This window comes from Peromyscus eremicus, chromosome 2 (assembly GCF_949786415.1).
Source record: "Peromyscus eremicus chromosome 2, PerEre_H2_v1, whole genome shotgun sequence".
NCBI classification, from domain to species: domain Eukaryota; kingdom Metazoa; phylum Chordata; class Mammalia; order Rodentia; family Cricetidae; genus Peromyscus; species Peromyscus eremicus.
The window spans coordinates 119,411,139-119,438,125 of NC_081417.1; the positions used below are offsets into that span (position 1 = coordinate 119,411,139).

Genomic DNA, 26,987 nt, shown 5'->3' on the forward strand with positions numbered 1-26,987 from the left:
GGCCCTTTGGGCTTGCTGGCTGGCAGTCCTATCCTACTTGATGAGTTCCAAGCCAGAGAGACCTTTTCTCAAAGGAAAAAAAAAAGTGGATGCCACCTGAGTAACAACATGAAAGGTTCCACACACATGGCCATACATGAGAATGTACATCTGCATACACAAATATACACATGCAAAATTAAGTTGAATATTTGAAGTTTCTAATATGCAATTGTTTTTAGACCTACAAAAATAGCAATTTCACATGGCTCCATTTGTGATTACCTTCTCAATGATTTCACTATAAATAGAGAGTAATTAAAGAACAAATATGTTAAGTAATTATTATTATTAACCAGAGAAACCAATATTCACATTGACAGTTAAGCTTCAGATCCACTGTTTTCAACAAGAGTAATTTTATTACTACTACTAATGTTGTAGTAGGTTTAGAGAAGCTGAAAGAACACAAATTTCAGAACACCAAGAGCACACATCTTTCCTGTTCACCACTGTATTTCTAGCACTCAGCTTAAGACCTCACACAGAGCAGATGTTAAACACATATTGGAAGAAAAGCAAAAACAATTAAGTAAGCAAATAAGTAGAGAGATTTTTTTCCTGAGATCCTTAGGAGATTGCTTAAGAGAATATTTTGTAGACAAGTTGAGCATCTTTAACCAGAAAATCCAAAATCTTAATGCACCCAAATCTCAAATCTTTTAGGCATCATGCTCTAAAACTTCTGAATTGTTAAGTATTTCTGGGTTTTGGATAAGGATGCTTAACTGGAAAAATCCATGCAAATATTCCAAAATCTGAAAAACATTGAAATTTGAAACATTTCTGGTCTCAAGCATGTCAGATAACTATGCTCAATTTCCATAACAGTAAGCCACTAATTGTCATAGTATATGAGATATATAAAGTACTATGAGAGAATTAAGGAGAAATAAATGTCACATAAATCATGTAACAATCTAGGATAGTAAAGATAGCATTTGTTTTTAATTCAGGAAAGTTCTGAATTCCAATTTTCCACTTATAAGTAGCCCAGGCAGACCTCAAACTTGCTAGGTAGCCAAAGATGACCCTGAACTTCTAATCCTTCTGCCTCACCTCCCAGTGCTGGATTACAGATGTGCACCCCTACACCAAGTTTATACAGTGTGAGGGACCAAACCCAGGACTCTGTGAATGCAGTGCAAGCAGTACACCAACTAAGCTGTATCTCCTGCCCTTGACAAACAGGATAATTCACCATTAAATATATGCCATACACAGTATGAAAATGCAGTCCCTAATTTAAAGTAACTTAGATAGAAACAAATAGATAAATAAACCATGAAATAACCTAAGTTTCAATTTTATTGTAGTAAAATGAGAATTATAACACCTACCTATGAAAAACTCAGTACAACAAAATGGGTTAAATATACAGCATAATGCTTGATGTTTACCAACTGTCAAAAAATTTAATTTTTATGCCTGTTGAAGTATACTTTATCAAATTAAGAATTCTCATATTGAAATATTGAACATAAAATAGTGAGAACTATAAATCCAAGTTATTAGTTTAAGTATAAGAAATGCTGCCATTATTTTGTCCTTTGGTTGTAAGCCTTAGCCTGTAATGGTTAACCCATCTAACCAGCCCAGAATATCACTATTTTATAGCACTTCCTATGGGTCAATTAACTCATTTTAGTAGATTTATTTATGTTTTTCTCCTAAAGTCTATAAATATATTAACAATTATTTTGAAATAACAGAATTAATTCTGTTACTATTCTAAATTTACCAGTGCTTATATAAGCAAGTACAAGTATATTAGTATGTCTAATTTTTCTTCTGGGAAAAACTCAATCAGAAGAACTATTTATTCCAAAGAATTGTGAACACAGGTTTTCTCCCCTGTTGGTTCATTTCCGTAACTAAATGTGGCAGCAATTTTACAGCTCTACATTCTTATGCATGAGGCCAGGAACGCTGGAACAGGCCAGGGAAAGGGAACAAGGCTGTGGTTTGAGCATGGAATGCCCCCCACAAGTGACTAAGGTAGGACATGTGGCTCCCAGCTAGTGCTGCTGCTTATGAAGGTTGTGGAATCCGTCAGAAGGCGGAGCTTCACATGACAAAGGACTGGGGGTAGGCCTCACAGCCCAGACATTTCTGTCTACTCTGCTTCCTGACTGGAAACACAATGTGACCAACCACCTCAGGCTCCTGCAGCCGTGCCTCCCCACAATGGATGACATCAATGGACAACATCTCTCCAAGCGCTGAACCAAATTAAACCCTTCCTCCCTAAGGTGCTTCTTGCCAGGTTTTTAGTCACAGCAAGGAGGAAAGTGACACCTAAATGTGAAAAGAATCCAGTCATTGCTTACAAGAGACCACAGCAGCCAGCATAAACCACAACCTCATCCACCCTTGGAATATTCCACAGGGTATATATGTCAAAACACTTATTCCAGCTTTAGGGGAAAGGAAGAGGCTCTGAAAGATGTCAAAAGAATGTGCCTCTAAACAATCTTTGGAACCTTATATGAAAACAAAAGCCCTCTAAAAACATATATAACATATAGAAGCATTACATCATCCCTGTAAAAAAAATAAATAACATGTAGAAGCATTACATCATTCCTCTAAAAACATACATAACATGTAGAAGGCATTACATCATTCCTCTAAAAACATACATAACATGTAGAAGGCATTACATCATTCCTCTAAAAACACACATAACATGTAGAAACATTACATCATTCCTCTAAAAACATACATAACATGTAGAAGGCATTACATCATTCCTGCCAGTATGCTACTTAATTCCTCAACAATCAAAGGATTCTCCACAGTAAATCTACTAGTGGCTACTGGATCAAAAACTTAACAAAACTTATTTTCTTAACTATGCTAAGTAACCATTAAGTGAAGCTTGGAGAGACAAATCTCCATGTTGTCTCCTACTAGGATTCTAGCTTCTAAAGGACAGTGTGGTTAGAGGCTGGGAACTAGAAAGGGGCCATCGGATAGGAAATATGAGGCTTCAATGGAGAAAGGTAGGAATGGGAACCAAACATGGGAAACAGAAAAGGGGCATGGGGGAGTCGGGGAGCAGCAGGGTACGGGGGACACAGGGAGCAGAAGGGTACGGGGGGACATGGGGAGCAGAAGGGTACGGGGGGATACAGGGAGCAGAAGGGTACAGGGGGGACACGGGGAGCAGAAGGGTACAGGAGAAAAAGGGAGCAGAAGGGTACGGGGGGATACGGGGAGCAGAAGGGTACGGGGGGGACACAAGGAGCAGAAGGGTATAGGGGGATACGGGGAGCAGAAGGGTACAGGGGGGACACGGGGAGCAGAAGGGTACAGGAGGGACACGGGGAGCAGAAGGGTACAGGGGAAAAAGGGAAGGGGAGGTGGAAATGCATGCTTCTAAAGGACAGTGTGGTTAGAGGCTGGGGATTAGAAATTGAATTGAACATGTACAAACATGTTTCATGCGTATTTCCTCAATACTGTATTTATATAGCATTTTCATTGTATTAGACACTATAAATAAAAAATGTAAGTCAGTTTTACAGTGATGGTAAGGATTCAAAAAAACCATATTCAACCATATCTAAAACACAAAGTTCTCCAATTTTCACATTGAAATATCTTCAGTTCCTTCTAAACTTCCACTTTCAGTAACAGTAGTAAAGTAGCAGGTGAATAGACAAGTTCTTAAGACAATTTGTGCCCTGATAGTTATAATGCAGGAGAGGAAATATGCTGAGAAAGAACAGATACAGTATGAGAACGCAGTAACAAGGCATGTGCTGAACAATCAGAAGCTCCTATACAGTGCGAGGGAACTAGAAATGATTTCACAAAGCTAGTGCCATGTGAGCAGAACATGAAAGAAGACTAGAATGATAGCAGATCAGAAGATGCAGAAAAGAATCAGGATACAGAGAAATACAATAAAGGGCTCAGGACCTAAGTCTAATGTGAAGGATGTGGTGGGGAAGGCAAGAAATGAGACTCTAGGAGACTGTATCCTTCTTATACAGGGCCTTAGATGCTTTACTACTTATGCTAATAAGCATAAAAGCAATGGAAAATATTTGAAGGATAAGTGACAATCAGGTCTACATAATAAGTTCAAATATTAAAAATTCTTTTTCTTTGAAACAGGGTCTCACATTGTAGCCTATGCTGGCCTTGAACTTGAGATCCTCCTGCCTCATCCTCCTGGGTAGGTGCTGGGATTACAAGAACTTACCACACACTTTGCCTAAAAATTCTCATAAAATAAAGTGTCACAAAGCATAGGAGAAGCAAATATTCACTATTACTATTACTACAACAAGAAAATGTACAAGATAACAAAAACTATAATCACCGGATGTCTTTGATAGTTGCTCGCTTCAAGGGGTCCACCTGCAGCATGTGCATCAGCAGAGTGGCAACAGAACGGTTGAGATATTCCGGGATATAAAACACACCCCCTCGGATCTTCTTAAAGAGTGTAGGCACATGCTCATCATCGAAGGGGAGGGTGCCACAGAGAAGGGCATACAGGATAACACCACAGCTCCAGATATCAACCTCGGGACCTGCATACAGCCTGAGAAAGGAGAACACAAGCCTGAGTGTAGGTACCATTTCCCCTCATTGTTAGTATCCTGCTTCCATCCATGATAAAGCAAAACCAACTTGGTATATATTGCTATTTAAGGTCATCAGTGAATACATAGCAATTCCCAAACCTCAAAAATTACTCTTCATAGAAAATAATCAGCCTAATTAGCAACACAAACTTGCCAAAAGACTGTTATTTTTATTTGTTAAAAATTAATTATAAGTGCTAATTAAAATTTATTATACTTTCAGGCCAGGCATGATGGCACATGCCTTTAATCTCAGAATCTGAGAGGCAGAGGCAGGCAGATCTCCTTGAGTTAGAGGCCAGCCTGGTCAAGAGAGTCCCAAGCTATCCAGGGTAAGACTCGTTCTCAAAAACAAACCAGCTAACAAACAAAATTTACACTTTCTCTTTTATTTCTTTAAGGAAACATCAAAGTAAATAACCACAAACTAGAAAAAAATACAATAATACATACAGTGTTTTCCCCCTCAGAACTATTGCTGATATAAAATATATATGATAAATATATATATTTCTGATATTATATATATATATATAATGCATATATAACAAAATTTTTGTTCCTAGCCCACATTTAAGCAAAATTTGAGACATTGAAATACTTAACTGGTACCATATTGACAGTGTTCAACATTATCTTTCCTAAAAGATTTATTTATTTTTAAATTTTATTTTTATGTGTCTGAGTGTGTTGACTGCATGTGTGTCTATGTAGTACTTGTGTGTCTGATACTTAGTCCAGAGGAGGGCATGGGAATGCCCTCTGTGGAATGGGAGTTACAGGCAGCTGGGAGCCCTAATCTGAGTACTCGAAATCAAGCATAGGTCCTCTGAAGAGCAGCAGGTGCTCTTAAGCACTGAGCTATCTATCTGCCCAGCCCCCATATAACAGAGTCCCTACTGCTTTCTTTCAGAATCAATTGCTAACTCAATGGACTAAGACAGTTTGGCTCTAGATAACCTTTGTCTGCACCACACACCTCTCACTATTTCTGTCTTACCCTTCTACTATCCTACCATTCCCCAGTAGCACACTACCAAAATCAAACTTTGGTCTGAGGTAACAAATTTCTATATTTCCAGTGGAAAGAACACAATCTGCTTCAATGGAGTGCTGTCCCTAATTTACATCATTAGCTGTATCACCCAAGCATCTTACAAAATACTTGTGTTCTCTAAAACTTATCAGCTGAATTCTAACCTCGAACTGATGGTATGAGGAAGTGAAGATTCTAAGGAGATCTGAGGTGGAACTCTCATGGAGAAGATCTGTACCCTTATAAAAGACTACCCCAGAGAGATCCCATTTCCCTTTGAGCACACATGCTTAAAGTTAGAAACAGTGGGCTGTGAGGAATAGGCTGTACACACATCAAATCTTTGTGGAGCTCCCGAGCCATGGGACAGACTACCATTGTTTATAAGGCATGCTGTACAGTGCTCTGGTGCAGTTCAAGTGAACTAAGACTCTCACAATCTGCTACTTGCAAGCACCTTCTCAATACTTTCTCTCAAGCATCCTGTCAACTTTTAAAACCAGACACTAGCCACCGTGGAATGACTTGACTTCATCTCTGCAGCCCCTGTAAATATTTTATAATGTACCAATGAGCTAATTACATGAGGGACTTCAAAGTCACTCGTCTAGTTTAATTGCTTGAAATCATATTGTCACCCAAATTTATATTTTGCCTTTGGAAGAATAAAAACAACTGCCTGAAGACTCTGCGAAATGTGTGAAAATACTACTATTAAATAACTATGTCTGTTAAATAAAAACACTGGCTTAAACTTTAGTAAATCCTTACTGATACTTGACATTTTCTACAATAGAATATAGACGCTGCATCAGATCTGTCTCAGTCATGGTCAATGAACAAAATGCATGAACACATTACAATGCCTACATGGAGCTTTAAAAAAATGTACTGTTCTGCCTATAATAAAAAAAAATGAACAATTTGTTTCTACTATGTTAAAAATCTTCTTCCAAAGGAAATTCAATGTTATTAGAATGGATGCAAGGTCACAAAATGCTCAGTTATCACTACTAAACTCTTACCTTCCTGAGATGACCTCAGGTGCTGCATAGTTTGGCGATCCACAGCTAGTTCGTAGAAATTCACCATCTGACATCATATTAGACAGTCCTAAAAATAAAAGCAATTTATCAGATGCTGGATACTGAAGATACAGGTAAAACAATGATGAAAACTCTTAGTTGTTTCATGCTTCAGAAATCATATTCTTTATTTTAAAGAATAATGGTGGGTGGCAAGAGAGCTCAGTGGGCCAAGATGCTTGAGCAAAGTTGACAACCTGGGTTCACTTCCTGGGTCCTGCCCCGCCCACCCCGCCACACACACACACACACACACACACACACACACACACACACTCAGCTCTCCAGTAACAGGAAGCACTGTTAGATTAGAATGTGGTTATTTTAGGGACCCACGCTGTCATACAGAAAGCAACAGAGCAGCACATGTGTAAGTGGAATGAAGCTCACTCCATGAAAATTTTGACTCTTCACAAAAAAAGGTTCACTGAAATTATATTACTTTTTCACAAATATAAGCACCAAATATCTACTTCTGTACACGAAGAAATAAAAAGACTGCTAATTAAAACAAATAAACAAAAAACAGTGCTTTTTAAAGTCTTTCTTAAAAGGTTGTAATTGGTCATTACAGCTTTAATCCCAGCACTCAGGAGGCAGAGGCAGGTGGATCTCTGAGTTCAAGGCCAGCCTGGTCTACAGAGGGAGTTCCAGGACAGCCAGGGCTACAGAGCGAATTTTTTTTGGTTTTAACTGTAATTAGCAGAGCAGCTCCAGCTGATGAGCAGGCTGTTTCCCTGGAAACAGGGTCTCCCTGCGGTTCAGGCGGGGCTCAGCTCAAGCAGTCAGGAGGGCCGCCTGCTCCAACTTCCTGGGAAAGATTTATAATCTAGAGAGCTCCAAGTCAACATAGTAGAAATAATCCACTGAACCAAACTCTTCGCTGAACCACTCACTAGAAGAGTTCAGACGGAAACAGTAAAGCCAGTTTAAAGACAGGTACCAAGCAAACCACAAAAACCTGCAACATGCAACACTGACTTTGCACCTCCCATGCCTCTCTAAGGCTCACCTCATAATCTTCTCCTCAAACATCCACTGTGGAAGCCGTTCTGGGTCGGTTTAGTGTACAGAGTCTAAAAACGTACATTTTACCACCTTGTCTTTTACCCAGGACCAGGTCCGTTCTCTCATAAGTGATAAGATATTGCCCTAAGACTTATAGGCCTTTCCATGATCAGTTCAGAAGGAGCACCAAGTTTTAAGCACAAATACAACTTTTCACACCCTTGTTTACGTAAATCAGGGAAAGCATCCACTGCATCAACAAAATCTTCAAAGGAGTTTAGGACTCCTTTCTCACCCTAGCCTCCACCCCAAGAAAAAAACAAGAAACAAAACCCCAAAAAACAAAACAAGTATCATTCCCTTAGGAGGAAAGGAATATTGAATGGATCTGTCTTGACGTGGCCTTCTAACATGTTCTAGAAACTTCGGCCTTTTTTGTGTGGATTTAAATAAACAGAATAAGCCAGTTTGAAGACTGTAATTAATCCCTTTTCATGTTATAGGATTTGTGTGGTGAATGGAAGTTCTTAGCTCTCTAGTAGTTACCGGTCCATTTTTAAGGTACCACACAACTGAGCAACCGTGGGGTAGCATACCAAAGTCAGCTATCTTAGCGTTCATCTGAGCATCCAGCAGCACATTCTCTGGTTTCAGGTCCCGATGGACAACCATATGCCTGTGACAGTAATCCACAGCAGACAGAATCTGCTGGAAGAGCCGCCGAGCTTCCACCTCTTCAACCTAGAATGCAGAAAAATAAACCGCATCAAGACTATCTAGGGCATCTATTATGCATTTTAGTTTCATAACCAGCCTACATAAAACTAAGCAGTCTAATTTAGAACTGACTAATTAGAAATTCAACAAGTCAGACAAAGCAAACCAGCCAAAACTTTATCAAAGCTCAAAATATTATTCGATAGGCTTTGCTTTGCTAAATGGTAATGATGTTTAATTTTCAACTAATATTGAATATGCACAATGTTTTGGGGAATCAATAAAACCAACTAAAATAGAACTTATATGAAAATGCCAAGAAAAGAAAATAATTGAAGCTTCAACATGATTTTATACAGAACAGACTGTGAAAAGCATAAGAATCTTTTGGCGATCAAGTAGGATATAGTTTCCAAATCTGTCTCAAAAAGCATGATTCTCAAGAAAGAATGTCCTGCATGTGTAGTTGACATTATTACAGAAATAACTGGAAGCACTGAAAATATCTTTGTGGTTAGCTACTTCCAATGTTTTCCACTCTCTTAGCGTGGGGGTGGGGGTTGAATACTTGTGGTGGTATTGTGTTCCTCAAGATATTGTGTACCCTAATAAACTTATCTGGGGTCAGAGAACAGAAAAGCCACTAGATGCTTAGGATAGGCAGTGGTAGCACACACCTTTAATCCTAGCATTCCAGAGGCAGAAATCCATCTGTTCAAGGATACAGCCAAGCATGGTGACTCACGCCTTTAATCCCAGAAAGCAAGCCTTTAATCCCAGGGAGTGATGGTAGAAGGCAGAAAGGTATAATATAAGGCATGAGGACCAGAAACTAGAAGCATTTGGCTGGTTAAGCTTTCAGGCTTTCTAGCAGCAGTTCAGCTGAGAGCCATTCGGATATGAGGACACAGAGGCTTCCAATCTGAGGAAACAGGATCAGCTGAGAAGTTGGCCAGGTGAGGTTAGCCGTGGCTTGTTCTGTCTCTCTGATCTTCCAGTGTTCACCCCAATACCTGGCTCAGGTTTGATTTTATTAATAAGAACTTTTAAGATTCCTGCTACATACTAGATGGTATGTCACTCACCCGCCCGTGTTTACAGATGTAGTCAAATAATTCACCTCCAGACACATATTCCATGACCATAAAAAAGTCTGTTGGAGTGCTGATCACCTGGTAACTGTTTCACAAATAAAAAAGGAAGTTAATACAAAGTGGTGCTTCCATACTGATCAACTTCATCCACTATTCTTGCTACAATTTCATATTCCAATAGTGTATAATACTCTAGGATGGCAACAGATTTACAATGTCAGCAAGCTAATCCCAGCACCATAGCAGGGAAGAACATTACAAATGTACCCTACTTCCTGAGTCTCAGACTTCCCTTCAGATTTCTGTTATCTTTGAGATCATCATAAACTATACTAAAATGCATCATGTGTAAATTAAACACATGAAAAATTGTCTGTAGAAATATTTTTCTTAGGTTTTTTTCTCCTTGAGATAGATACTCATCATATAGAATCCAGGGTTACTCAAACTCATAATCTTCCCACCTTGGCTCCCACATTCTGGAATAACAGGTGTATACCACCATATCTGGCCTGGAAAAGTACTTCTAATGGTAATCTTTAGTCTTCAAAGACACAAACAGAGGGTATTCCATTTCATGTAAAGCAAATGACTAACAGAAATAAAGTTGAGACTATTTCACATGAACTGTGGAAAGATCATTTTATTTAGGAACTCTAAAAGAAATAGTTTGATGAAGGCTATTTTGACAGGCATCCAAGTAATCAAACAAACTGAATAGAGTAGGTGGAAACATCTTCTGCTATCAACTCATTTTTCTGATCTGTGTTATTGTTACCAATAACATTTGTGCTTATCCATTTTGGATGAAGCATGAATGAAATGATGAGACTCAAATAATCTTAGCTGCTGATCCTTTGGAATATACCACAAGACTTCGTACTTCTGGGTTGAATTAAATCGTGAAGCCTCTAACTCCACAGCATACGCTATTACACACCAAAGGCCACCTTCCAAGTGTAAAAGAGGCAATTTGCTTGCACAGACATATTTACCTTGGCTTTACAACATACACCTCTCAGTTTGTAATTACATGTTTCATAATGATGATAATTTGATTAATGAATTTGCATCTAGCAAAGTACAACAAACTATTTAAATTAATGTATAAATTACAATTTTTAAAAAAATGCTTGGATCAATACCAAAGTAATCTAAAAGTAAAAAAAAGGGAGAAGGCAAAATTTCAATTAACAAAGAGAAACAATTTTTGGAAAAAGAAGAGTCCTAGGAACAGCTTCACATTAGGGAGTTGGTAGGAAAGGCAAATTCCTGGATTATTAAAAGGTAACTTCTAAAAATTATGTGGAAATATTACAAGAAATATAATGATGACTCATCATTCACACATAACAGCATTCTTTTAATGTAACAGAAATGAAAAATAATGTGCTTTAGGAAATTTTTCAGAAACATTTTTATTTAAGGGAAAAAAAGCAATTATCCAGACAATCCCTAAGCAATGTCCAGCTAGTAAGATTACATGCACTTTTAAGCAATAAACACACAAAGTAACATATGACTCAAGGAAAAAAATCTTTCTGAAGTGACCCAAAAATCAACATTAATACACATCTGCACATCCCCTGTTTGGTAGTCATATCTATTAAGATTTTAAAATATTATTTATATTGACAAGTAAAACAGAGTAAGATTTTTCTTTAATTTTAACTCAGTTGTATTAAAATGTAGTAAACATTATCCTGGACTGCTGACACTCATTTTCTTTAGTCTATGGGTGGTCTTTTCTTTAGTCGATTGCTGTTTTTAATAATATTCCAGTAAGTAATACAAAAACCATCACCCAGACAGTATGGCAGGGCCTTGCCAATCCCTCCCATGTAACCAGAGAGCTGACCTCCCCCGCTGCCTCCCCTTGCCCTCCCCCAAGAAAGCCACTGTGTAGCCTTCTCTTGCTTTCTTTTTAGTTTTGATATGTCAAAATATAGACATACATGATTATATGCTTCTATTTAACAGTGATTCATATTCATCCATCTATCTTAACGGTTTAGATTTTAAATGGTATATATTATGTAATATTGGAGAACTTCTTTGAGAACCAGTTGATATTGCTGTGTGTTACAACTATATGATTTGACTGCTATATAATAGTCCACTATATTTATTTATTTATTTATCCTTCTCTTGCCAAAGCCTATTTATTCATCCTCTCTACCACAGAAAAGTACTGAGCTTATTTCTACAGTTCTGCTACTATGTGCTACTTGAACATTTTCATACTAAGATTTTTCTCTTGATAAACACTGATGAGTTGAATTGCCAAGTTACAGTACATGTGAATGCTCAGTTTCAGCTGCCAGTTTTCTAAAGATAATTTGTGATGCTAACACAACTAGAAAGCTTGTGAATTATACAATATCTAGTACTTGCAAAACATATACATTTCTTCTCCAAGAAATGCTTACATTTTTTGGAAATTTTTATTGTGTTGGTAGTGTTGCTCTTATTTATGCATGGACATAAAAAATCAATTATTTCCATAATAGTCTAGAAAATAGAATAAATATGTCTTGATTACTAACTTTATAAAGCATATCTTATTGACCACCAAATCACAATAAATTTGCTTTCATTTTTCTCTATAAACACATTAAATATTCTCTAATGGACTCTTTTTTTTTTTTTTTTGGTTTTTTGAGACAGGGTTTCTCTGCATAGCTTTGCGCCTTTCCTGGAACTCACTTGGTAGTCCAGGCTGGCCTCGAACTCACAGAGATCCGCCTGGCTCTGCCTCCCGAGTGCTGGGATTAAAGGCGTGCGCCACCACCGCCCGGCCAAGATTTTTTTTTTTTTTGGTCTAATGGACTTTTTAATGTAATTATACATGTGTATATGCATGCATATGCACAAAATGCAAAATCACCATAAGACACATTTAGAAAACCAGGAGTACCATCAAATATCCAATCATAAGGCTTCCTAATTACAATCTTTCTTTCTTTTCCTTTTTTTAAGAATTAGATCCAAATACTATCCATACATTTCAATTGGTTGATCTGTTTTAATTTATAGATTGCTCATAGTTTGTTTGCTTTTTCCAAAGGAAATCAGTTGGTTTGCCCTCAAGAGGATACCTTTAATTTTGCCCACCCCTCCTGACTCTTAAGAGTTGGAGAACTAAGCCGGGCAGTGGTGGCACATGCCTTTAATTCTAGCACTCAGGAGGCAGAGCCAGGTGGATCTCTGAGTTCCAGGCCAGCCTGGTTTACAGAGAAAGATCAAGGACAGGCACCAAAAATACACAGAGAAACCCTGTCTTGAAAAAACAAAACAAACAAACAAAAAAAAGAGTTAGAGAACTGATCAGATTTCCATCTCATTTGTTTATCTTAAAGACTACCTCATACTGTGAACCTCCTGCCAAAGAAACAATGACTCTCTTTCTGAAATACAAGTAGCCATTGCTACTTAGAGGGTAGATTCATCAATTCATTAATTGAATATTAAGTTATATCTTTTTTATGTATGTGGATATTTTGTCTGCATGTATATCTGCACACCAGAAGAGGGCATCAGAGTCCACAGCACTACAGTTACAGACGGTTGTGAGCCAACATGTGTTTGCTGAGAATTGAACCCAGGACCTCTGGAAGAGCAGCCAGTACTCTTAACCACTGAGCCAACTCTCCAGCCCCTTTAGTTAAATCTTAAGTATTGAATATTTGAATAATCTAGCAATAAACTGTGGTGCAAAGGAAATTTTCAGTCCAGTCTTCCTCAGAATCATAAGTTCAAGATCGCTACCTAACAAGTTCAAGGCCATCTTAGGATACATAGTAAGACCCTGCCTCAAAACAAACAAGCAAAGGAAACCAAACAAAAACCTGTAGCATACACTATTGTAACACAATACCACACAATGATCTCCTTGCTAACTCTCTTATTCCAAACCATCTTTTTCCTCACTGCTATTGTTTATACTTGGGGTATAGATGCCACCTATTTATGATATCTGTCTAACAGATAGCCTCTAGGTTCCTAGACCTCCTTGTTTCTAATTATCTTTCCTCCCACTACACACAGTCAACATCTCCATGGTCATAGATTTTCTAAGATTAACTCCTCCAATTATGTACTGAATTCTGTCCCCATACCTGCTAAGGAACTTAGCTCCTACAATTAGTCTCTCTTTCTCCCGCATCTATAGTTCCTTCTTGATTTAATCATTCTGTATTTTAGTACACAAACATCTATAACATTAGCCATCTTTAAAAACACCCCCTTTAGACTGTACATTCCCGTTTAGTTACCGCTCCTCTTTTCCTTCTCTTGTCTACAGCTATTGTTTCTCTTCATCACATATCTTTCTTCTTATCAGATTTTTGCCCTTAACATTCTAATAAAAGATTTAACAGCCGGGAGGCAGTTGCACACACCTTTAATCCCAGCACTCTGGGAGGCAGAGCCAGGTAGATCTCTGTGAGTTCAAGGCAAGCCTGGTCTACAGAGTAAGTTCCAGGATAGGCACCAAAACTACTCTGAGAAACTCTGTCTCTGAAAAAAAAGAAAAAGAAAAAGAAAGAAAAAGAAAAAGATTCAACAACCAGTAACCTCCACTTTGCTAAATCAAATGAGTCAATTCTCAGTTTTTATCTTACCCAATATTAGCAGTAAGAACAGTTGATAATCTGTTGAGATCAAGCTATATCTATATCCTAAATTACTGCATTATTGTATAAAAAAGTGTTTTGGGAGCTGGAGAGATGGCTCAGAAGTTAAGGGCATATACTGCTCAGTGGCCCTGAGCTCAATTCCCAGCACCACATATGGTAGCTCATAATTGCTTGTACCTCCAGCTGCACGAAATCCAACCAACCCTCTTCTGTACTTCAAGAGCACCTACAATATCACACACTCACACACACACACGCACACGCACACGCACGCAAAGTTAAAAATAAAACAACTCCTAAAAGAAAAAGGAGAAAGAGAAGAAGAAGAACTTCGGTGACACACCAGATCCAAGTGTATGACTCCCTCACCTGGACTCCATAAAGTGGGAGGTGCCTCGCTAGCACTGCTATGCCTTAAGTCCAAAAGCGCGTCATCTGACACCCAACATGCACATCAAGGATGAATGTCCCTGGCACTTCAGCTCAGCCTGGCCTCCTGCTGTGGATGAGGCATACTCAATTGCTCTTAGTCACTGATCTACCTGGTGGCCCATTTGGACCTGGATTTGCTCTTCTTGTCTCAGTCTAGGTATAGCTGATGAAATCTTAGATTTCAACCCTAACTCTCCTATGGCCTTAGCAACAGCTCCATCTGGGCAGTTGGTTTGGGTTCCTTTGTCTTATTAATACAGACTCAATTTACATTTCTATTAGTACAATTTTGAAACTTCAGAACTCTATAGTAGCCTCCTTAACTTGTTCATTCTGTAAATATATACATATGTGTGTGTGTGTGTGTGTGTGTGTGTGTGTGTATGTGTGTGTGTGTGTGTGTGTATGAAAGAGAGAGAGGCTTAAGATTTACTGTGTACTAATATGATGTGAGAGTAAATATGGATAATTAAGATTAGAATAAAAGAACAGCCAGAGGTGGTGGCCCACACCTTTAATCCCAGCACTTGGAAAGCAGAGGCAGGAGAATCTCTGTGGGTTCTAGACAAGCCTGGTCTAAAGAGCAAGTTCCAAGACAGCCAGGGATAAACAGAGAAACCTTGCCTAGAAAAAAAACAAACAACAAAGGAAAAAACTTACTAGCTTCAGCCAGATTACCAAAACAGACAGGGCTATCTGGCAAACTGCTATCACTGAAAGGGCTGTATCTTGTGAATTTATTGCTATTCAATCATTTTGACAACTGAAAAGACACAAAAATGTTGACATCTAGGCTCCTGGCATAGCAAGGTAAGGACATAGTTCTGTTTGTGGATATTTCACTTGTTTTGTTTTGTTTTAGAATACTAGATCTTCTGTCCTCGACCTCCACTGACTATTCATTTCATTCCCCTTTTCTGGTTCCTGCTTATGTCCAGACAGAGTCAGTGTCCTGGAGCTCAGTTCTTGGACTAGTTCATCTATCTGCAGGTTCTTGATATTCTTATCCAGTCTCAGGGTATGCTATCTGTGGTGGTTAGAATAAAAACGGCCCCCATAGGCTCATAGGGAGTGGCAGTATTAGGAAGTGTGGCCTTGTTGGAGTAGGTATGGCCTTGTCAGGAGAAGTGTGTCACTGGGGGCAGGCTTTGAGTTCTCAGATGCTCAAGCCAGGGAGTGTCTCATTTTTCCTCCTGCTGCCTGTGGATTCAGATATAGAACTCTCAGCTACCTCTCTAGTACCACGTCTGCCTGTATGCCACCGTGTTTCCTGCCATGACAATAATGGACTAAATCTCTGAACTGTAAGCCAGCCCCAGTTAAGTGTTTTCTTTACAAGAGTTGCCATGGTCATGGTTTCTCTTCATAGTAACAGAAATCCTAACTATCTATCTATATAACACTATCTATCCATAACTTTCCCCTGAATTCCAGACTCAGCTATTCAAGAACATCTTTACTACGATGCTTCCTTTCAGCTTCATAAAACCAAAGTCAAAGGTTTGATACTAACTCCTAATACCCCATCTCAAACCTGGTCTCTCTTCATGTAACCTTTCTCATTTAGTCAATGGCAACAATATTCTTTTATTTGCCCATATCAGGTACTTGGAGTTATTCTTTCATAATCTGTTTTCTCTCAGTAAATGTTAACTCCACATTGAAAGCATAGACAGAAGAGGCATACTACTCAACATCTACCACATGATGTTGTATCCCATACCACCATCACCTCTCACCCAGATTACTGCAATTGACTCCTAACTTTTTTCCTTACTTCAGTACAGGCCCAAATACAGTCTACATGTTAAGTCAGATGACATCTCACCTCTGGTCAACATACTTCAGTGGCTTTTCACCTCACTCAAGAGTGGAAGTTAAAGTCCTTAACAATATTTGATAATGTCCTGTATAGTCTGGCTCCCCTTTATGTCTGATTTTATCATGCCAAAGCCCTAGAAATCAGTGGTTCTCACCCTTCCTAATGCTATACCCCTTTAATACAGTTCCTCATGTTGTGATGATCCCCAACCATAAAATTGTTTATTACTACTTCATAACTGTAATTATGTTATGAATCATAATGCAAATATCTGATATGTGACTCCTAAAGGGTTCACGACCCACAGGTTGAGAACCATTGTTCTAGACTATTCTGTTTTTTTGATTGCTGGAGTGTAGGGTGTTCCACTTCAGATCCTTTGTATTGTTAGTTATTCTGTGTATAATATTCCTCCTTACATCTTTACTGCATATGACACAGTTAACTATTATGGGTTTACTGCCTACTTTCCACTGCCCACTGCTCCTCATGCCTGTGTGCGTGCTCTCTCTCTCTCTCTTTCTCGTGTGTGTGTGTGTGTGTGTGTGTGTGTGTGTGTGTGTGTAACACTAACATTACTAAAGGCTATCAGTAAGCCTCAGTGTGAAGAAAACATGAGTGGTTTTTTGTTTGTCTTGGTTTGTTTTTTTTTTTTTTTTTTTTTGGTTTTTTGGTTTTTTGAGGCAAGGTTTCTCTGTGTAGCTTTGGTGCCTTTCCTGGAACTCACTCTGTAGACCAGGCTGGCCTCGAACTCACAGAGATCCACCTGGCTCTGCCTCCCGAGTGCTGGGATTAAAGGCGTGCACCACCACTGCCTGGCCTGAATGTTTTTCTTTTTTTTTTTTTTTTTAAAGTTCCAATTTACAATTAAAGAGGATGTGAATGAATGACTTAAGCTCATGGCTGAAAAATCAAAGGTTTAAGCAGCGGATTCATCTTTGCTAATTACTTGCTAGTGAAGTCTGAGGCTGTTCTGTAGCTACTTTAGAACAAGGTAACAATAACTAACTCTAAACCAGAATGAGGCAAGAAATGTTAATAAATTACAGAAATAAGAACAAGACAACACTGATAAATTATGTCAGAAACAAGACTTAAACTTCATGATAACCACAGGTGTTTACTGTGCTGATAGTTTTAATCATCAAATTGCTACAACCTAGAGTCACTGAGGAGAAAAACCCACTTGAGAAATTCTCTAGATCAGATTGGACTATGTCTGTTGGGGACTGGGTTGTCATATTGTTAATTGGTGTAGGAAGACTCAGCCTTCTGGGGATGGCACCACTTTATGGGCTGGGCCCTGAACTGCTTAAGAGTGAAAAGGGCTAGCTAGCTTAGTACAGGCATGTGGCAGGCAGCCAGCAGGGTGCACCCCATTTCTCTCTGCTCTTGGCTGTGGACATGTGTGACTAGCTACTGTGTTCCTGAGTTGACTTCCCCTCAATAATAGACTGCAACCTGTAATTACACGTGGAGTAACCCTCTTCTCCCCTAAACTGCTTTCTGTCAGGATGTTTTATCACAGCAACAGAAATTAAACTACAACAATGGCAAATGCAATCTATGTGTCAAGCAAGAGCAGAGCAAACTAGGTCACATTTCTTTCCCAAGGGGAGCTTGCAGGGTTAGCATCAGAAAGTGAGGTCGAAGCTTTAGGTCTGGCCATTTCAGGTTTCTCTTCTCATACACAACAGCTACCAAGCAGCAGCAAAAACCAGAGACTTGGCTTCCATGCCACTGACGCCATTACAAACATGGAGTCAGGTCAGATGGGAGAAGGGCCAGTGTCCCAGGCCTAGAACCTTGGCATTCGGAGGCGAACACAAGACTGTGAGTTTGCTTAGGTTACACAGGATTGTGAATTTGATTGTAAGGTCAGCCTGGGTTACACAGCAGTTCTAGGCCAGCCTAGGTTATATAGCAAGACTTTCTTTAAAAAAAAAAAAAAAAGTGTGTATACACACACACACACACACACACACACACACACACACACACAAACTGTTTCGGTTAACTGAGAACTACTTGGAGTCAACTTAAGGAGAATCAGCTTATAGGAGGCCAATGCCTACTTTTGCACCAATGCTTATCACAAACTAGGCATTCCACCAATGCCAACCATTACTTCTTACATAACACTATGAAGCACAGCATTCAAAAGTTAGAAAACAAATGCAAGGAGAGGTGCATTATCCTTGATAGGTTATATTTTACACTAATCTTCCAAAACTTTTATATGCACACTCTAGGGTTATCTAACACCTGATACTGGACATAGTCTTCAAATCAAATACTGCCACATGATTCTATGTTTATGATGAATGAACCTGAAGTAAGTATCATATAGCATTAAAGCATACTATAAAACTGAGAGTCTCAGGGCAATTGTGTTACCCAGTGGCGCACCAAACCAAGTATTAGTCAGAAACAGTCAGTGGCACATTCTTGACATTGGCAAGATGGCACTGTGTGGGCTCCATCACCAAATATTTTAATCTGCAATAGTTAATTGACAAAAAATGCAACAATTAAAAACTAAATATTTCAAAGCCTGTAATCATTACAATTATTCCAATGAGATTTTAGGAATTACTCCAAATGAGATTTTAGGAATTCACAAGCTGGGCATGATAGCACCTGTCTTTAATTCTAATACTTGGGAGTCTGAGACAGGAAGAGCTCTGCAAGTTTTGAGGCCAGCTTGGTCTACATATAGTGAGTTCTAGGATAGCCAGGGCTTTCCTGTCTTGGAGGGAAAACAAATCAAAAATAGCTATTTGTTCTAGCTTGCTTTTCTGTTGCTGTGATAAAACACTGGCCAAGAGCTTCTCATGGGAAGGAAAAGGTTTATTTCATCTTATAGATTATGGTCCATCACTTAAGGAACTTACAAGTAGGTACCTGGAGGCAGGATCTCAAGTAAAGACTGTAGAGAACACTGCTTATTGGATCACTCTGTGACTTGTTCAGCTTGCTTTTTCATACAACCCAGGACTGTCTTCCCAGGGTTGCCACTGCCCACAGTGGGCTAGACCCTTGAATACCAGTCATTAATCAAGAAAATGCCCCCACAGACATACTATAGGCCAAACTGGCAAGGTCATTCCTTGAGGTTCCCTCTTCCAGGTAATTCTAGCTTGTATCCAGTTGACAAAAACTAAGTTGCATTGGTCTCCATTGCCTCCATCCATGCACTATCTTACAGTTCTGTGGACTGGAAGCTTGACATGAATTAAGATGTCTTCTGGAGACTCTAGGAGCAAAGTCCACTTCTTTGAATTTTTGGCTTTTAGAGGCTGTCCTGTGTTGTCTAACAGCCCCTTCCTCCATATTTTGTTTTTCTTTTGGTTTTTTTGAGACAGGGTTTCTCTGTGTAGCTTTGGTGCCTGTCCTGGAATTTGCTCTGTAGACCAGGCTGGCCTCAAACTCACAGAGATCCACCTGGCTCTGCCCCCCGAATGCTGGAATTAAAGGTGTACGCCACCACCACCCAGCTTCCTTCCTCCATCTTTTAAGCCTCCAGCAGCCAGCAGAGTTCTGCTCATATCTGCCCATGATAACTTTGCTCAGAACTCTTTTTGACTCATCCTTCTATCCTTGTCTGCTACTTCAGAGGACCACTGTGTTCACATGGACTCTCAAGCTGTCCAGAACTACCCCTCTCTCTCTCTTAGTATAAGATGACTTGTAACCTTACTTTGTTTTTGCAATGTAACTGACACCATTCACAGGTTCTCGAGGTGAGGACACACATTTGGAGGGCCATTATCCTCCAATCAAATAAGCAATAGAACTCCATAGGATTGGCAAGTTGCTCCTGTTAACACTGACATTCAAAGATTGCAAACTGAGGGTTTAAAAAAGAGCTTTGAAGTTGTAAGTGGAAAGTGGGAAAGGGGGACTGTAGGGAAAAGAATAGGGTAGATTTGATCAAAACACATATGCATGTATAAAATTCTTAAACAATGTAATAATTTTTAAAAAGATTGCTTACTAGCTGGGCAGTGGTGGCGCACACCTTTAATCTCTGCACTTGGGAGGAAGAGGCAAGTGGATATCTGAGTTTGGAGCCAGCCTGGTCTACAGAGAGTGTTCCATGACATCTCTGGTTACACAGAGAAATCCTGTTTAAAAAAACAAACAAAAAAAAAAAAAGCAAAACAAAGATTGCTAACTAATTTTAGGTTAAATATAAATTTATTCTGCTCTCAAAACATTAGCAAACAAAATCTAAAAGATACTAATATCTTCACACTGTTCTTAAATAGACCTTCTTATGTAGCAATCTTATTTGAATTAAGATATAGACTGACTCTCTATTTCTACTACTAAATTCACTAAATAATTTGGCTTTACAAAGCACCATATTGGGTTTATATCTAGTTATTGTTTTACATACCTGAGTAACAATATATAAATTCAACTGGGTAAAACCATGGATCCACAAATTTCCTTTCCTAGTTGTTTATCCCTGTTAGTAATGCTGTCTTCTTATCTATAAAGTAAGCCTACCTTATAGACTTGCCATAATGATAATATGGAATTGTAAATGTAGAATGCTCAGCACAGTTCCTGCCTACTATCAAGTACTCCTTGAGTAAGTAAAATTAACATTTATTTCATAAAAACTGTATCCAAGCTTTAAAGGAATGATAATTTTCTGTTTCTAGAACGCTACATTATTCGCTACAACACTCGAACTTTATTTTTTTTTTTTTTTTTTTTTTTTTTTTTTTTTTTGGTTTTTCGAGACAGGGTTTCTCTGTGTAGCTTTGCGCCTTTCCTGGGACTCACTTGGTAGTCCAGGCTGGCCTCGAACTCACAGAGATCCGCCTGGCTCTGCCTCCCGAGTGCTGGGATTAAAGGCGTGCGCCACCACCGCCCGGCTTTTTTTTTTTTTTTTTGTGGTTTTTTCGAGACAGGGTTTCTCTGTGTAGCTTTGCGCCTTTCCTGGAACTCGCTTTGGAGACCAGGCTGGCCTCGAACTCACAGAGATCCGCCTGGCTCTGCCTCCCGAGTGCTGGGATTAAAGGCGTGCGCCACCACAGCCCGGCAACACTCGAACTTTAAACAACATAACAGAATATTACTGCATACTTAATGTCCAGATTTTCTACATATCTAATTAAATTAGTTAAATTATCTTTCAATTTTACTAAATAGCCATTTATCTATCTATCTATTTATTTATTTATTTGTGGGCCAATTTTACCATATAGCCTAGGTTGACCTCAAACTCATGACCCTCCAAGTGAGATCATAGTAATGTGCTACCACACCTGGTCTGACATTACTTTTTTAAATTAAAAACAGAAGAAACAAAGCAAAACAAAAGAACCAACCTCAGAACAGCAAATGCCCAAGTGATTTTCTGAGGAGTACTAACGGCCCAACTCCCAAGGCTCTGCATACCACTGAATCCTACCCATTCTGAAGCAATGGCTTTAACTCTAAACCAAGTGTGTGAGCTGAGGAACTGACAGAGGGAAAATGAATTAACACTGAGTGTGAACATGAAAACTGGTGTTTCTAAAGTTAACTCAAGATATTTATAACATTTTGTTGTAACTATTTCAGGACATTTCTTTTATATTTTCAAACACAAAAATACTTACAGTTTGATAATATGAGGATGACGAAAGAGTTTAAGATTTTGAATCTCTCGTTTTATTTTTCCAACAACATCTAAACTGCGAATCTTCTGTCTATTTAAGATCTTAACTGCCACTTTATGGCCTGTCAATTGGTGTTCTCCAACTAAAGAAAAGAGAAAGAGAAAGAAATGCGGCAGTCGTACGAACAGAATTATCGTGCATTTTCCGAACGTACCCGAAGCTCGTTGACTCATAGACCTATTGCAGCATCACAGGATACACAGGCCTGAAGTGCTCTTCTTTTGCCTCTGCCTCTTCCCCTTAAAGAATTCCCTCAACACAGAAGCCATGCTTTAGTCATCTCAGCATCTTCAGTAAAGCAAAGAAATGTCACTTCAATCTTTGCAGAAAGATTGCTAAATTCTATAATCCTTCATAAAAATATTATAGAACATCTTTTAGACAGAATAGAATTCATTATATTTTCCTTATTTCTCATTTTATTTATCATCTTATTACAGAAGAATACATAATTTCTGTAATCAATGTAAAGCAATTTAATTACTGTTCAAAATTCAAGCTATCTCTGCTCTTCACATACCATTCATTAGTCCCTTTGGTCCAGGGGCCATGCTAATCTCTGGAGCGGTGCGGTTAGTGGTTCTGCTAAGGGAGCACTCTTATTCCCTGTTGGTTAGCACCACTCTCTCTTAGGTGGTCTCCCTTCTGCTCTCTACTGGCTCTTTAAGGATTACTATCTGCAGGTTTCTAACCTACGTCCATGGTAAACCCTTGAGTCATCTCACAGATCTCTCCTCCACACTTACTCTATGAAGTATTACTATTCTCCAGGGATAAATACAACCTAATTCACAGAAAAGCTAAATAGTTTGTCTAACTAAAGTTACATGCTGAGTGGAGGCACCACATGTTACCCAGAGGTATCTTACTTCAGAACTAAAATTTTAACCACATAATTCAACAATGCCATCTATGTATTTGTGATAAAGTGATGCAAATATAAAATGGATTAATTTACGAACTGCATTTATTGTTGAGGGACATTATTTTATTTTTATAACTTCATAACCATTTTAAACATTTTAAAAAGTTTGAAAATTCCCATATAAAGCAAAGTAATTAGTAAAAATAATGTTCAAGCAACATCAGTTTACTAGCATTCCACAATGTTTCCAGGACTTAAGGAAAACTTTTGGATTTTCATGGACTATCCAATGAAATGGCCTGAGTAGTGTATCACATACCCTGGAAATTTGATAACACCCAAACACTAGCCCACATGGCCCAAGAAGTATGACTTTGTCTTCAAATCCACTATGGCCTCAAGGAAAGTAAAGACTGCCATCCCTTATCACTACAATGGGACAAGATTCAGTTTCTCTTTCTCCACAGAGTAACTAAAAGTACTGTCTAATGAGAAAACAGGTAACTTTTCCAAGTCAAAGAAGGCCATTGACTCTCTGATGGTTAGTCCAACAAGCTAACTGAATAAATATTTGAAAGGTTAGTAAAGTAAAGCTCTGGGAATGTCTGTGAAGGCATTCCAAAGATAATTAAAACAGAAGACACTGACCTAATCAATGGATAAATGCCTTGATAGATTCATACTACCACAATATAGGTGAAATATGGAGGTAAGAGGTGTGCCTCTGGGAGGAGGTAGTCATGGGGACGTGTCTTTAAGGCTGCAAGAATACAGGTGAAAGATGTGGGTAAGAGGTGTGTCTCTGGGAGGAGGTAGTCATGGGGACGTGTCTTTAAGGCTGCAAGTTGCTCTGGTCTCTGTTTTTCCTTTCTGGTTGATAAAATATGAACTACTCTGTTCCAACCTGCCCTTCCAGTCATAGTGGGCTGGCACCTCTGAAACCAGGAGCCAAAATAAATAATTCCTCCCTACATATGGTTCCCAGATATTTTGGTCACGTGATGCAAAGTATCCAACATGAAGTCTATTGGCCAAGCAGATGGGTCTTTGTTTTACTACCATCACAGGGTTAATCTGCAAACAAATGCATGAGGGAACTGACTCAGAAGAGAATACGACTGCTTTGCCTCTATCTGAGGAAAAACTGACTCGCTTATCTTTATACATCAAGAAAATTTCCCGCATGAAACACTGAAAAAGAAATGGCATTTTCCCTAGAAATGGTTAAGTAAACAGATAATAAATTAAGTAAAAGTCTGAAGTTAAAGTAATCAAATGCATTGAGAATTCCCCCTTTTTGATGAATTACACTAGCCTTTTCCCTAATAATTCCTTCAGTGACTCGGTGCTTAACTATAATAATTTACATATAAATAATCTGTCATACTTTCCCCTGGAAGCCAATTGAAAGTCCTAGAAATCTTTTTTAACTAATACACAAACAAGACCAAAAAAATATCTTTAATGTATGTAGCAGACATAAACTTTTCTTTATGGAAATCAAATGTTTGCATTCATCAAAGTTTTATTTCCAATCATTTAATCAATTTAAAGTTTAATAAATCCAAAACATTTGCTAGGCATCTTTTTTATGAGCAATGGCTTGTTGATCATACACACATAAAGAGAGATTTATATTAGGCCTCATAGAATCAATGGGGAATAACTACAGCAATAAAATAACTGAAATAAATTTTATGTGGTATTTAACATGCCTTGTTTGTAAAGCGTAGTTGAAAACAGGATGGGCAAATTTGCCATAGCACCATTTTACAAAAGCAAATATTCAGATCATGTCTGCTTTCTGGTACAATAAGAACACTCACCCACTAACAACTTTGTAACAAGAGCCCACTATATTAAAGCATTGTACTAATCACACTGGCAGTCCACTTGGGATAGAGTGGTTTTATTGCACTGCTAGCTGCCAAGCAATATCTATGTCCTTTTTATCCCAGGCACAAATCCCAAATTACACCCACAGACATGACTAGCAAGAGGAGAGACAGCAAGCTACACCTCTGTGTCTGGGTGTAGCCATGTAAATGTCTCAGCAGCTTCTCCATCTCAAAGTCTGGAACTTAAAAGCCTCTGGTCTGAGCCCAAGGTCAGTTATGTATCCAGGAGCAACAGGAAGAGAAGGCTAACAGACATGATGACAGTTTGAATCATCTGCCAGAATTTTACAGGAGAGTTACATACTACCATCTTGTTTAAGTCCCTCTTTTTTTTTGAGACTTTCATACAAGTATACAATGCTGAAGTTCGGCAGTTGTGAGCCACCTGATGTGGTGCTAGGAATTGAACTGAGGTTCTCTACAAGAACGGTCTGCATTGTTAACTACTGATCCACCTCTCCAACAACATATACAAAGTGTTTTGAGCAAACCCACCCTAACCCACATTCCTCACACCATTTCTCCTTCTTTAATTCATGTGCTGCTTTTGTTTGTTTGTTTAACTCTCTAGTCCCTTTGGTGCTGCCAGTATGTGAGGGTAGAGCCATTTCAGTGAAGCAAGGGCCAGCTACCAGGATCTGCATCCCTGAAGAAAACTGACTGACCTTCCTGAGCAGTCAATAGTTCCTCAGCTATGAGTGGGACTTTGTGGACTGCTTCCCCATTCATGCTGGATTTTTGCTAGATTGATCTTGTGTGGATCTTAACCACACAGACACAGCTACTGTGAGTTTTTAATGTTCAGCAGCCCTGTCGTGTCTGGAAAACACTGTTTTGCAGCAGTCCTCCACAAGCTCTAGTTTTACCTTTCTGTGCATGATGTTCTTTGAGTCTTGGGAGAAGGAAGTATGATATGGATGTCCCATTTAGACTTGAGCACTCCAGTTTCTTATTCTCTGTACTGTGACTGGTTTTGGGTTTCTGTATTAACTGTCATCTATGGCAAAAAGAAGCTTCTTTGATGAGAGCCAAGAGCTTCAATAATCTATGGGTATAACAGCAAGTATTTAGAGGGCAGTTTGATACTATGTCAATTTAGCAACATAATAATATTAGGTTCTCCTTTAGAGCCTATGGCCTACCCAGTAATGTGTTTTTGGCCCAGTTAACAATACCAGGTATGAGTTCTATCTTGTGGATCAGGCCTTAAATTCAACCTGAAAGTTGTTGGTTACTTTCATAACATGCATGCCACTATACACCAGTGGGCATATCTTGCCAGGCTTCATTAACGTAGCTCCCAGGGTTCACAGCTGGACAAGATATTGATGGCTCTTCTCTCTCAGTAACCTGCATAGCACCTTCTGGCAATACAAAAGCTAGCCAATTCAGATGAAGCTGTCAGGTCAGTACCAGCTTGATTTCCCTCTTATGACTCAAGTATGTGGTGACTAACTTCAACACTCAATATCCTTCTAATTCCTGGTGGGCAGCCAAGAGCAATCACAATAGCCTGCACTGTTTGGGGGAGTCTATGGGACCCCACTGACCAACAAGTTGAAGAGAGGTAGGACCTTTTATTCAGTTGAAGAGGGGTAGACCCTTTTTATCAAGTTGAAAAGAATAGGCCCTTTTAACGAGTTATGTATCCAGGTCAGTTTTTCAAACAGCTGTATTTTTATTTTCTGCAGATTTCTGCCACCACTGAATTTAAATACTACTTATTCAGAACACTTTAAAACTCCCTTTAGGGGCTCTTCTGACCTCCACATGCATGCTATGGCATGAACACACATCTTATATACACACATTCATATACATGCAATAATTAACTTCAAATATTCAGTTTTGCTGGAATATCCATTAATAGTCCCTTCCGGTTTCTTAAATTCTAGCCAAATTCACAAAATACTTTCTAAAACCAAGAAGCACTGGGGAGGGAAATCTACAATCACCCAAACTATACCTGACCTATGCCTTTTATGATTTCTGTTTCTTATCTGTTTGTTTTGGGCTTGGCGGGGGAGGGTTGTTGACAGTCTCACTCTGTAGCTCTGACTAGCCTGAAACTCACT

At 38.9% G+C, this 26,987-nt stretch overlaps 1 protein-coding gene across 1 annotated transcript in view; it reads right to left on the bottom strand.

The window, feature by feature from the left end:
• The window catches only part of Prkaa2 (protein kinase AMP-activated catalytic subunit alpha 2), a 63,198-nt gene that overhangs the window by 8,731 nt on the left and 27,480 nt on the right, over window positions 1–26,987 (bottom strand). Inside the window, exons 2-6 of the mRNA XM_059254606.1 lie at window positions 22,090–22,231; window positions 9,572–9,665; window positions 8,366–8,510; window positions 6,702–6,789; window positions 4,373–4,597 (exon numbers count right to left, since the gene is read on the bottom strand). Coding sequence (XP_059110589.1) covers window positions 4,373–4,597; window positions 6,702–6,789; window positions 8,366–8,510; window positions 9,572–9,665; window positions 22,090–22,231 — 694 coding nt within the window. The remainder of the gene's footprint in view (window positions 1–4,372; window positions 4,598–6,701; window positions 6,790–8,365; window positions 8,511–9,571; window positions 9,666–22,089; window positions 22,232–26,987) is intronic.